The sequence below is a fragment of the Triturus cristatus genome, chromosome 3_1 (assembly GCF_964204655.1).
Source record: "Triturus cristatus chromosome 3_1, aTriCri1.1, whole genome shotgun sequence".
Taxonomy (NCBI): domain Eukaryota; kingdom Metazoa; phylum Chordata; class Amphibia; order Caudata; family Salamandridae; genus Triturus; species Triturus cristatus.
In genome coordinates, this window is record NC_140583.1 from 225792851 (window position 1) to 225806757 (window position 13907).

At 46.1% G+C, this 13907-nt stretch overlaps 1 protein-coding gene across 8 annotated transcripts in view; it reads left to right on the top strand.

Moving 5' to 3' along the window:
- The window catches only part of HERC1 (HECT and RLD domain containing E3 ubiquitin protein ligase family member 1), a 1817725-nt gene that overhangs the window by 1332169 nt on the left and 471649 nt on the right, over positions 1-13907 (top strand). For all 8 annotated transcript variants that reach the window (XM_085643727.1, XM_085643730.1, XM_085643731.1 and 5 more), the window contains one exon: positions 6398-6597. In XM_085643727.1, the coding sequence (XP_085499853.1) occupies positions 6398-6597 (200 nt within the window). The remainder of the gene's footprint in view (positions 1-6397; positions 6598-13907) is intronic.

Genomic DNA, 13907 nt, shown 5'->3' on the forward strand with positions numbered 1-13907 from the left:
AGCACGGCCAGCTTTCGAGTCCCTCGCAGTGTTCACCCTCTCACGCTAGCATCACCGCGCCCTCACCCAGAGCTCGGTGGGGAGCCACTGCACTGTCCAGTGGGGGGGGATGCCACCCCGGTGAGACACTCTTCCAAACACAGACCCCTGAGGGAAGTGCAGGGCATGTCGCGGTTCTCTGCGGACAATTGCAATATGTCTGTCTCTGCTAGCAACTCCACCCTACTGTCAGGGTTCCTCGGGAAAGAGAGCGTGCAGTCAGGGCCTCTGCTGTTGGAACAACAGCATGGGCGGCCTGGGAGTTTCATATACACTGCGCTTCAATCCTTTTTCGGCAAAAGTCACCAGTGTGGCAATCCACAGCCAGGCTCATAGCCTTCACCGACCCTCTGGGGACGCATAGCCAGTCTGATGACAAGGCTGCCCTGGAGTTAGAGCCTACCATCATCGCCGTAGATAGGCTTATCTTCAAGTCTCAGCTACTTGGTACAGCGATGTAATCGCAGTGGCCCGCCCTTAGTCTCCATCAGTGTGATCATCCTCATGCGCCCTCCATAGCTGGTAGCTAACACGGCCTCCGCCTGGGTCCACCCTGCAGGGCACGTCCCTTGATTTCAGAATCGCTCAGGTCCCAAATGATGGGCCACTTGATCGTGGGCAGCACACCTCTGAGTGGTGCGGCAGGTCCCCCGGAAGGGGGGGGGGGGGCTGCTTGTCAACAGCCTTCAACAGCCTCCACGATTCGTGGTGTAGGCCAATGTCTCCCAGCGTCGTGTCTGCGGTCGCCTCCGCTACACACCCAAGCAGAGGCTGCGTCGCCGCATGTGGTCCCGGGCCCCCCGTCCTGTACTTTTCAGGGCCAGTGGTGGCTGTCCCCACCTGCAGGATCTAGTGGCCCGCAACTGACTTACCTCCTGCCGGAGGGGCTCAGCATCTCGTCACACCCAAGAGGTTGATGTCCCAGAGGCGGGCGGCCTATCCCCAGGGCTGGACTGGCCGTAGCGGGCACCGGACAATCCCCCGGTGCGCCGCACAGGTGGGGGCCGGTTTTGGGACCCTGGGGGCCGTTTTTGTTGCAGGGCCGTTTTTGCAGCATAGCTGCAAAATCGTCCCTGTAACAAAATCGTCCGAAAACCAAGGGGGTGGGGGGGTGCTGCCGAGCACTTTGCCAGGGCCGGTTTTGGTTCCCAGTCCGGCCCTGCCGATCCCTCGCTGCGGGGCGCGATGAACCTGACCAAACCGAGCTGCAACAGCAGCAGCGGCACCACGTACAGCAACTCTGGCACTCTGGGTACCGTGTTCTTTGCCGCTACGCCCTCCCTGCGAATTCAGCAGGATGATAAGTGGTTCGCAGCATAGCTCCTAAGCTCGCATCCACTTCGGTCGCCATCTTGGCCATGCCCCCATATTTAGGCAATGATAACGATGTTTCAGCCTCTATCCTGGATTTTGGTGAGACAGACCCTGAGACTATTGAGACTCATAGCCTCCTGCATCCTGCTAGTAACTCATGCCCATTGGAATATGCAGGCTCTGCAGTGGGACCTGAAGTTCCAATGGGCACAGCATCAGGATAACCTCTCTCCGACATTTTCCAGATCTCAGAGGGAACTCCGTGTAGTGGCAAACAAATCGTGACTGGTTCAGAGGGCAGACCCCTCTCCCTTCCCCAACAAGATCTCTTTGTAGTGACAGATGCGTTACTCCTGGTATAGGGTGGCCATCTGGAAGAGGTGGAGATCAGAGAAATTTAGACTGCACATCATTCTGCTGGAGCTCCGTGCGATCCAACTGGCATTAAAAGCCTTTCTACCCTCCATCAAGGGAAGGCTAGTGCAAGTGTTTACGGACAACACCACCGGCATGTGGTACTGCAACAAAGACGGCAAGTGGGGTTGTGGACCTTTTTTCAAGAGGATCTGCATCTCTGGGTATGGCTGAAATATCAGAGCATATCCCTGGTGGTTCAACACCTGGCAGGCTCTGAATGCCAGAGCAGATGAGCACAGCCGTCAGTGCCTAGCAGATCACAAATGGCGTCTCCACCCAGTGGTGGCACAAGGTCTCTTTCAATAGAGGGGAGAGCCTTGGTTAGACCTGTTCGCCTCTGCCAAGAACACACAATGTCAGCAATTTTGCAAGAGCCTTGATTAGACCTGTTCGCCTCTGCCAAGAACACACAATGTCAGCAATTTTGCAAGAGCGTTGGTTAGACCTGTTCGCCTCTGCCAAGAACACACAATGTCAGCAATTTTTCAAGCTGGAGTTTCCAAGGCAGCTTTTGCTCAGAGACAGGTGGAGCACAGGCCTCCTATACGCCTTTCCGCCCATACCACTCTTGCTAAGAGTTCTCAAGAAGTCCAAGAATGACCGAGCCGAAGTCATTCTGTTTGCTCTGAATTGGGCATGGAGAGTCTGGTATTCCGACCTACTAAGCATGGCCATCAATCAACCGATTAGGATGCCCATTTTGGAGGATCTTCTGTTGCAGCAGCAGGGGAGGGTTCTCCACCTGAACCTGTTCTGTCTCCGCCTTCTTGCGTGGCGACTGAGCAACGTCATCTTAGCAGCCAGACATCCCTCTACCAAGACTGTATATGGCTGCCATTGGAAAAGAAAATTGTAGCATGGTGTGCAGTAAAAACTATTTATCCTCTTTCTGCCCCCCTTCTGAAGGACCCTGCTCTGGGCTCTCTTAATGACTATCTTTCTGTTCCTTCTGCATTTTGTGTTTGCCTGACTAACCCTCCCTTTTCAAATCCCCTATTGTACATAGGTTTCTGAAAGGTCTTGTTCGTCTTTTTACTCCTTCACCATTTATCATGCCACAGTGGGACCATAATGTAGTCTTAACATTGTTGATGTGTGCTACTTTTGAGCCTCTCCAGAATTGTCTCTTCAGGCTTCTTGCAATTAAAGTAACTTTCCTTGTGGCTATTGCATCTGCCAGAAGAGGGAGTGAGCTGCAGCCCTAGTCATCAAAGCTGCCTTACCTCAATCTATCCTGAAAAACTCCCTAACATTGTCACTCCATTTCACGTAGACCAATCCATCACACTCCCTAATTTGTATGCTTCTCCACATCCCTCTAAAGAAGAGGATCGACTCCACTGTCTGGACTCAAAAAGAGCGTTGTCGTTCTTCCTTTACCGTCCACTAGAGTTCTGGGTAAATGACCAACTCTTCGTTGTATATGTTGGTGCGAAGAAAGGTCTGGCTGTGCAGAAGTGGACTAAAATCGCTGCGCAGTGTCCAAGAAGCATTCTCCTGATGGCTTTGGAGCTCATTCCACCAGAGCTGAAGTTGCGACCACTGCGTTAGCCTGTGGAGTTTCGGTCCTGGATATTGACCAGGCAGCAGCGTGAGCTTCCTTGCACACATTCACCTAATATTACTGCCTGTACAGTCAGGTCTGTAGGGATGGGCATTTTGCCTGTTAGGGCCTGCAGGACTTCCTTGTTGAAAATTGTTCCGCAGATCCACTGCCAGGGATGGTATTCTAAGGTAATGAATCTGCAGGTATAAGTCCCTATCAGTTAAACAAGTTACTTACCAACGGTAAAGCCTTATTTGGTAGAGACTATATCTAGCCCCTGATACCTTTCCCACCCGCCCATCCTCCCTGCTCTGCAAACAGATTTCTAGGGACAGGGTTGATCCCTTTCAGGGCCCTAGTTTTCCACATCAGTGGTCAGTGTTCTTCATGGCTCTGAGCTTCTGGCATAGAAAGTCGTGAAAGAAAACTGACGTCAGCGCGCCTGGGTGGTGCCTCTATAGGTGCGTAGATGTCACTTCCGGCATGGATGATGCACGTGGAGCTGATAAACGCCAGCTGCCGGCGCACACGGGTAACTGCTCATGAAAAATCTTACGGATCCAGTCTGACGCAGTGGAAAATTCTAAGATAGGGAATCTGGGGCTAGATATAGTCACTACCTGATAAGGCGTTACCAAAGGTAAGTAACTTGTTCTTCTGATCCATATAAGTAAGTGGACAGATGCACCTCTGATAAAGCCTCAGCTTGATGTTGGTGCTGTACTGAGATGACCTCCACAGATTGTTCAGCATCCTGAACCCATTTCTGGCCTTGTTCAGTCTGCTTTTGATGTCGCTTCCTGCTGTTCTATCCTGCATATGTCTGGGTCAAAACTGAGGTGCCATGGTGTGGAAAATTACAATGGATGCGGCCCGAGTAAATACCAGTGGCTGAGATTAATTCAAGTATTCTACTCATTTTTATTTTATACTTCAGTGCAAAGCCTTAAGTAGGACGAAAAGTGGGTCCTGTGCACACTGTGCCACTGTAACCAAGCTATACCCAACTGAAGAATCCTAATAAAGGTGAAACCGGTCTTGGGTTGCTTGTGTTTCTATTTAGGGAGGACCTAACCTGGCAGTTTGGGCTGGACTGTTCCTATTGGAGCAGGTTCAAGACTGATTTATGTATGGCTGGGTCCCAACTGAAGTGGCATGGTGTGCAAAATACCAACGGACTGGGATACATACCAAATAATTACCAGTGACTGAGATTATTTCAAGCATTCTATCCATCACATTTTTATTTGTACTTCATTGCAACAAACTCTATTATGTCAGGCAGGTGTCCCTCCATTGAATTGATGTACGCCAGTTGTTAGTTGTAGTTTTGTGTGGTACCTTATAAATTGACCCACTGCAAGCCAAATTGTCTGAAGTAATGTTTTATCCTTGGTCAGCAAGGATTCAGTTTGGGTACTGTTAAAGGGTATTGGTTGGCTCTTTCTGCTTTTTTTCCCTGCAGTCCCTGAATCAGCTTTCTGTTTTTTAAGTTACCTGTTGAGATTCTTTTTACTGGTTTGCAAAATGTATTTCTGCCAGCACAGATGCCCATTAAGGCTCCTGACATTAAAAACGGTCTTTCTCATCACCAAAACATCAGCAAACTGTGTGAGCAAGCTGTAGGGTCTTTCTGTCAGTCCAACTTAACCAGTTTTCTTTACAGATAAGGGGGTGTTGAGGACTTTCTTTTCTGTCAAAAGTGATCATTCCATTTCATGTTGGGCAGGCTATCCCACATCAGGCATTCTTTGCGCCATCTGATCCCTCTAATGAGGACAAGAGCTTTCCTTGTTTGGCTTCCAAGATGGCACTTAACTTTTTATATTGATTCCATCAAAGAATATTGGGTGCAGAATCAGCCCTTTGTGGGTTTCTCCTAGGCAGAGAAGGGCAAGGCAGTGCAAAAGTGGACCATTTCCTGATTGATCGTTTTCTGGATAAAGATATGCTAATCACTGATGCAGAGGTAGCCTCCAGAGGGCCTAGTGTTCATTCTTCCAGAGCTAAGGCTGCCATCGGCACACTAGCTGGTGGAGTACCTGTCCTGAACATATGTCAGGTGGCTACGAGGGCGTCTGTATATATGTTCAAAATGTTCTACTACCTCGACAGTCATGTCCGTCGAGAGGAGCATTTTGCCCACTCGATCCTTCAGGACTTTTTGATTTGAGCCAGTTCACAGACCCACCACCTGGGGCAGTACTGCTTAAGGTATCAGTTCACCAGGTGGTGACATCTGCACACTGGTCATGCCAATCGGCCGAAATACTGTAGTATGAAGGTGTGGAAAGCCTAAGAAACTGATGTAGGTGCGGAGGGGTGGTGCTTATAAACTGCTTAATTCGTCAATTCTGGAGCGCAGCGATATTGGACAGATCTGCATGACACCACCTAATGGTGCACATGAGTAAATCTTTAAATTTTCCAGATCTAGTGTGATGCATGGGGTATATTAAAAAAGTGAGAAATCTGTGGTTCGAGTATCCACCAGAAAGATTGTTACCAAATGTAAGTAGCTTGTTCATCTGAATGTTAGAAATTGGACTTGAAATCTCACACATTTTGTGTATTGGAGCACTTTCGAGTATATACATATTGACAGTGGGCCACCATTCCTTTCTATGTATTATATAGTTGATGCACATTACCCACCTGAAAACCAATGCAAGATCCCCTTTTTTGATTGAGTCTTATCCTATTCCCTACTTCTAGCAGTGCGTACCTGATGCCAAACAGTGCATGGTTCCTTACGGTGCCTATAAACAATCTTGTTCCTCTTTCTGTCAATCTTCCACTGGCATAGTTGTTTCTCTTGTTGTACATCGTCATCAATCCCTTCAATTATCTAACTCTTCAGGATGGAGAAGGGATTAACTGTGTATTCTGATAGAATTTGGGTATTCACATTTTATTTTAAGAATACTGTATCCTGCAGCCTGTGCTGACATCCTTTCGTCAGGCAGAATAGGATTCTGCAATTGGGCTCAATCAAGGTCTACAACTGTTAGCCTATTTATGTATTAAGTTTTATTTTGAGAGCATTGCATACATTATTTGTCACTTTCTGTACATCTTTAGGAAGCCATTGTGACTATGAAGTGGGACCCAACAGGTCATATTCTCATGACATGTGCCAAAGAAGAAACTGTGAAACTCTGGGGATGTACCGACAAGTACTGGAGATGTTTGTATTCACTCCCTCACCAGTCAGTCGTGAATGGGATCGCCTGGTGTGGACTACCAGGAAAAGAAGAGCAACAACAACTTATGCTAGCAACGTATGTTCTGTATTTTATTTGCATAATGAATGTGTTCAGTTGTGGTACAGGGCTATCGCCTTTCAAAAGTATAAGAATGTAATGGATATGTTTTAACCAGGTGGTCCTTCTGTATGCTCAGCTTATTTACTATATGTTTCATGTAGTTATTTTGTCTGATTTTAAAAACAATTAGAAAATGAAGTTGCAGTGTACTGCTAAACATAGAAGGTGTTACGATAATTGATGGTGTGGTGATGTGTCTTTTAAAATAAAGAGATGGCCCTTAGGAATGGAGGCTACCCTACGCATGTTGGAGCAAATGTTCAAGCAAATATAACCCTTCTGTGATACTCTTTAAAAAAAAAAAAAAAAAAAAAATTTAAATCCATTTCCTTTCCTTCAAACAATGATTAGAAATCTTGGCAACTGTGAAGGCCACCAAATATAACTTTTAGTGACTCCATACTATTTTCGTGAAGAACACTTGACAGAAGAGTTTATGAAATACCTAAACAAAACATTATCAGGAATCAGTAAAGTTACTTTTAGGATAGTTTGATGTGTCTCAGTTCTCAAGTTCTAAACTCAGGTTTCTGCAGTGTGTGGAATAAGCCTTTTATTTTATGAACCCATTTGAGGGGGTTGTTCATAAATTCCGTTCCCAGAACGTGTTCAAATCGACAGCTCACGAAAGATGGTATGTTTTTCTGATTTAGTATTTGCACTACAAATTCTGAAGTTAGAATTACATGTTGTAATTGCGATTTGAATCATATTAAACTTTTTTGCAATGATAACCCTGGTAACCAATACAGGTTTGTGTCGGCAACAATGCAAGCCTCAATACTATAAAACATTGCTTGAGTAGGACTGTTTAGCAAATTGTGAAGAAGCTGGAGGGGGCCGTGGAAGGGGATGTGTACGTCAGGAACAACGTTTGCATTGTGTTACTTGCTGTCATACCCCGTTTGTTTGATGGGAGTGTGCTCGAAGTACTTAACAAGAGATGTGCCAATTTTCAGCCAGCCTAGCTTGAAGGCTGTGCGAAGCAAGGCTTGGCTGCCCCCGTGTGCAGGAGTTCACCGCCAACAGCAGGTTGGTTGCAGGCTCAACCACTCCGTTGGTACATTTTATGGATCCATCCCAGACTCCTGTTTAGTATCGGGACCCTATGTCAGCCTGTGCTCAGCTAGTGATGCATTATATGATAACCAAACTGTAGCCTGTGACTTGGGAGGATTATGAGAAAGTTCCACTCCTTTGATTCAAGAACAACCAAAGGCTGGAAAGTCAATTTGACTTTGAATGTATCACCTTCCAAAATATTCTACATGATTACAATGACGAGAAGGCTGTTAATTTACTCCCTCCTCATTACAGTAATGTAGGCCTATATTTAGATTTACAGAATGCCAATGGTCTGGATACTTCCCCTACCTACACCCCCTAGAGAGGAGAGTCCCTCTTTTGTAGTGATAGCACACAGAGCTGTAGAGGTGTTGAAACTTCCCTCACTCATAGTAGAGGCCAAGGAAAACATAAAAACGGCTCATCTTGCACCTGAACCTGCCACTTCAGAACCCTTGCTGCCCTTTAACAAAGCTTTGACGAGCACATTGATGGTGACCTAGTCCAAGCTGTGCTCGTCTTCTCTGGTAAGTCGCCCTGTGGTTTGGTATTATAGGCCTTCTTTTGGGGCCTGAGCCTTTCTTACCAAGTACCTTAAACTAAGTTTGGGGGCTCAGGCTTCCACCAGTAATGTCATCCCATTGACAACCTCTCTGCCACACAGAGAACTGAAGCTTAAAGAGCCGTTCGGGGAAGGTTATTCTGATACACCAGTTTAGCTTTGAGTTCCATGAGCGATGTCTGCCTTCTGGAGTGATTTACATATGCCCAATGGGATATGGCTAGTGAGATTTTGCCTGCCATTCTTGGGCAATTCAGAAATGCTTTTGCACAATTTGGGCTATGTATGTGTTGAGCTGGTCTAAACACAATGACAGTGAAGGTCACGCCATGGGCAACAGTGATTAAATGTCATGCCTCTATGTGCACTAAATAGTTTTCTGAGATGGTCAGGGGTTCTCTATGGACATGCCATTTGATGGCTCAATGTTTTCTGGGAAAAAGTGTGATTCTGCGTTGGCGCACTTGAAATACAATTGGGCTACACACCGCCCTTTAGGCTTGCTGTGGCCAGCCCATCAGTTCCATTACAATCTTGAAAATTTAGGTGATACTTTTGGAGTTTCACCTATGTTAATGTTAGTGCCATTTAGAACGCGCTCAAATCACTCCGCGAGGGATCTCGGCACGACCAGACAGCCAGACAGCATAGTGCAACTAGCTCAGAACAAAACTGTAATCTAACAAACCTATCACCAAAAGCAGCTCTTGCAGCCCATGCAACAGCCTATACAGCCATTTCATGGAATCAGTAGACATGATGGCAGATGCCGTGGTCACCATCAAGGACAACTGTCTGATTCCTCTTCATCACCTGCCATGACTGCACCTGAGCTGCTTTGATTCCACCCACCAATCCCAACCCCCCCCCATCCCCCACAGGGTCATGTTTAGCTGGTATGGTGCAGTAATTATTTTTACCTGCATGGCTAGTGTACACTTATCTCAGACTAGTTGTTCCCATTTTCATCCATTCTCCCATTTTCACCTTCTTTTTCATACTCTGTCCGATCACGCTTTCATCCTAGCCTAGGAAGTTTATCTACTGCAAAATATTCATAGAGGGAGTTTCGAGGTAGATAAAGGGCATTACTCTATGTACTTTGTGGTGCCCAAATACGATGAGAGGGCTCACGCCAACATTAGATCTTTGGTTCTGAACACTTTCCTTTGGAAGGACAAGTTCAGGATGTTGACCATGGACCTGGCCCTCACTGTTAGGGATTCAGGGGACTGGATGTTGTCTTTGGACTCGCAGGCGCATACTTTCATGTTCCTATTCTGCAGTCCCACATACACTTCCTTTGATTCGTGGTGGGCACATAACTTTTTCAGTTTACCTTCCTGCCTCACCTCAGCCGCACTAGCCAGTGTTTATGAAGGTGATAGCCATGGATGCAACTCAGCTTCACAGGTCGAGGATAGACTAATTCCCCCTACCTCAACAAGTCGCTCTCACTGCAAGCTCACTGCAGTTGGTCATAGACCACCTACAGAAATCTGTTACCCTGCTTTCATACTTGGGATTTTCCATCAATGAACCAAAATGCCATCTGCCCCTCACCCAGAGGATTCGAAGGCCCCATCCTGGACGCGGGGGTTTTCAAACCAAATTCCATTCAGTAGCAAGTCCACAACATTCATGTTCTGCTCCTTACTTTTCGAGCTTGTCCATGTGTTCTGATGTGGATGATTCCGAGTCTTCTTAGCCTCATGCATCCTGAGGATTCCTTGTTGGCACATGTGGGCTCTGCATTGGAAGTTCTTCCTGCAGTGTGCTCAGTACTGGGATTGCCTCTCTTCCAACATCTGTCAGTAACTATGGGAAGGTGGAAGTCAGGGGCTTCTTTGGTCCCCCTCTAGAGTAGAAGCACCATATCAGTGTACCTTGATGCTTTTCAGTTAGCCCTGAAGACTTTTCTCCCATCCATCAAGGGGAAACCCTTTCAAGTCCTGATGGCCAACACAGCCACTATGTGGTACTGCAACAAGCAGAGCGGTGTGGTCCAAGGCATTTCCACCTTGTGGGTACTCTCAGGATGCAGGAGTTCCTGCCTCAAGGTTCCCTGGTAAATGCATTCCATCTGAATGAATGAGGCTGAATTCATTAAGCGTAGCTGCTACTCATAGGACACCCTGACCTGCAGTGGGAGTCTGGTCTACAAATGCCCTCTACATATGCCTCCTCTGCCCATAGTTCTGAAGAAGGTTAGGTAGGATCAATATAAACTCATTCGGATAAGCCTGGATTAGACCAGGAGAGTGTGGTACTCTGACCTACCTAGCATTTGTCAACCGCTCCATCTACCAATTTGGCTAAACCATGCAACAGAGCATGATGTGGCTCTCTAATCTCCACACCCTACACTTCCTTGCATGGTTTAGTAGAACCAACTCTATGTGATTGATCTGCCTGCAGAAGTAGTGGATGTTATCTTTGCAAGGCTTTGCTGTGGGTACCATTAAAGGGTGTTGGCTAATTCGCATTTTTGCATTTGTCTAACCAATCTTGGTTATTCATGTCACGTAATGGATTTCTTAAAAGGGCTTACTTAATTATTCCCTCTTGCATCCTTCATTATGCCTCAATGGGATATTAACTTGGTCTTTATATGTTTGATGTACACATCCTACAAGCCTATGCAAGATGTTCATAGAGACTGCTGACCATTAAAACTGTGTTCCTCATTGCCATTACTTCTGTGCGCGGTTTCAGTGAATTGCCGGCACTATTAATATAAACTCCTTATAATACTTTCTTCCCTGACAAATTGCTATGCACGTTTGCTACCATTCTGTCAAGGTGGTATCACCCTTCACTTAGCAAAATTCCTGATTTTCTTTTCATTCCTTGAAGGAGGTAGCAAGACTTCATTGGTTTGTTTTTATGGCGAGCTCACTAAGGATCAATGGGTGGATGATTAACTTTTTATTGGTTTTGCTAGTGTGAAGGATGAAGGATATTTCATAAGCACAACTCATCTAGATCATTCTGTGCACAAACAAATGTCATTTCCTGGTGAAGAAGAAACTTCCTGAAATTTTTACCAGAGCCAACGCTCCCACCACAAATCTGACGAGGGGTGTTTGGGTGTTGGATGTCTGCCAGGCGGCCACATGGCTTCTCAGGATACCTTTACCTAGTATTACTGCCTCGATACTGAAGTCTATAGAGGGCTATTTTGCCTGTTCATTTCTGGAGAACTTCCTCGTATAAAGCTCATATAAGGCTGAATACTCTGACCATCCAACCTTTGGAAGGTTCTGCTCAAAGTTGAGGAATCTAGAAATCTGCAGTTTGAAGTATTTATCAGAAAAACAAGATACTTACCCTTCTGTAGCGTTCTTTCTTGTGGATACTCTTTCTAAGTGCATATTCCTCACCGCCCTGCAAACCTTCCATGTAAGATTTGACACACTGCTAGGCTTCCATTATGTAATGGCTGACGTCCGTGTGAGGCACAGAATAGTTTGACAAGATTGACTTTGTGGTGGTGCTTTTTAGAGGATGTACAATTTTGATTTCCTTTTGTGGAAACTAAAGCGAATTTGCTCACCGAAATTCTACAGCCATATCGTGCAACAACTCAGCTGTTGCTGCCCTTAAATGAGGCCTTGTGGGTCCAAGACTTGCTCAGCACTGGCAGTAACCTAACTTATTGCTCGGCCACATGGGCTTGCCCCAGGGTACTTTGCCTTTGTGACACAGCATCTGACTCCGGAAAGCCTAGGCTAAGGTGTTGGCTAGTGAGGTAACCCTTGATAGCTTACTCATGGTTCTGCCAGACTGGCAGTTGAAATGTGTTTATGCATTGGCAAGAGACTATTCTCCACTGCCAGTTTACCTCTGGGGTCCCTGAATGCTGTTTGTTTTGTATACTCATGCCTTCAGAGACATGTTATGCGATGTCTTGCCCTCTTTATTCGTGGGGTTTCGGATGTTTCACAATGGACACCAATGACTGTTTTGGGCTGTGATTTGGGCACCAATACCGCAGTTTGGCTCCATGCCTGGATGCGCACTACAAGTTTTTTTGTGGAGACATGCATATATGTTTGAAGTATATAACCTTTGATGGCTCCAGGCTCTTTAGCGAAAAGTAGACTTTGCTTTGGAATGTACCAAAGATAGCCGTGCTACAGCTTGCTCCTTTGGCTTATTCACTACAGCCTGCCAGTTTTATTAGCAGTCCTGGAAATTCTGTAGCTACTCTTGAGTGCCTTGCCTACTGATGACCCTTTTCAGCTGTATGGAACAAAGTGGTGGCAGTGACCATAGCTAGCAGCAAAGGCAACAGACTTTGTCATCTGACACAACCCCTTCCAAACCGCTCAAATTCCCCTTTCTAGTGGTCATCTGCTGCAGACACAATTCCTTTTGACCTGCCCAACTTGTGTGCAATTATCTGAGATCCATGGATATTGAAAAATGTTCCGCATGGCTGCACCCTCCATTTCTTCTTTCCCCACCTTATGTTCCTCCTGTTTTTTCCCGGACTTTTGAAGATTATGCTGCCATCCTATCCAAGGAAGTGCATACTCAGTTGGCCAAATGGGCAGTGCAGTCTCCGAGGAAGAAAAAGGCTATTCCTGGTCCTTCTTGGTGCCCAAGAAAGAGGATGGACTGATATTGATTCTAGGTCTCTTGTTTGTCAACACCTTCCTACAGAACGACAAATTCAGGATGCTCACCTTGGCACAGGTTCTATCTGCTCTAGATCTGGGATAATTGGATGGAGCGCATGGATTTCCCAGACACATATTTTCAGGGTCCAAGCCGCTGATCCATATGCATTTCCTTCACTTCATGGTGGGGTCAGAGCACTATCCATTTACTTTCTTGCCTCATCTCAGCCCATCAGGTGTTCACAAAGGTGATGGCATTGTTGCAGTCCATCTTCTTAAGTCAGGAGTACAAGCATTCCCATATCTTGCAGGCTGACTGGTAAAGTCAAGGACCACCTATAGATAATGGCGTTCTTGCTATCTTCCCTGTGGCTCTCAGTCTGCGGAGCTGAAATTACCATCTTCGGTAGGTGCAGAGGATTTCTTTATAGGGGCTGTGCTTGATATATTGGCTTTCAGACAGCAAGTCTGGGACATTCAGGATGTGATCCTGATATTTCAAACTTGGTCTTGGCTTTTGACACAAAACCTCCATTCTAGAGATTACTTACCTTCGGTAACACTCTTTCTGTTGACTACTGTATCTAACTGAAGATTCCTCATCAATGCTACTTGTCTCCCCTTTCTGAAGAGTGTTCATGTGATCTTTATTTAAGATCCTAAGTTAGTTTTGTTACATTTGCAACTGTAATTTCTGCGGCCTTATCTTAGGCTCTGAGGTAGTGTAAGGAAAGGATGAAGAACTAAGGTTACTGCAACTGGGTGTTGCCTTTTACGAGTCCACGAGGTTCTATCTGGAGATCACAGAGCTGAGACAGAGCCTTAGCTCCACCTATTGGCAAAGTTTAGAAATCTCAAGTCTCCAGATCCAGTCTGGTGCTTACAGAAGAATCTAAAAGGGGCAGTTTGCAGAGAGAAAGAGTATCCACCAGCAAGATCAGTACAGAAGGTATTAACTTGTCCTCTTGCATGTCAAGAGTCAGCAAACAAAACCCAATCTCAGGATATCAAAG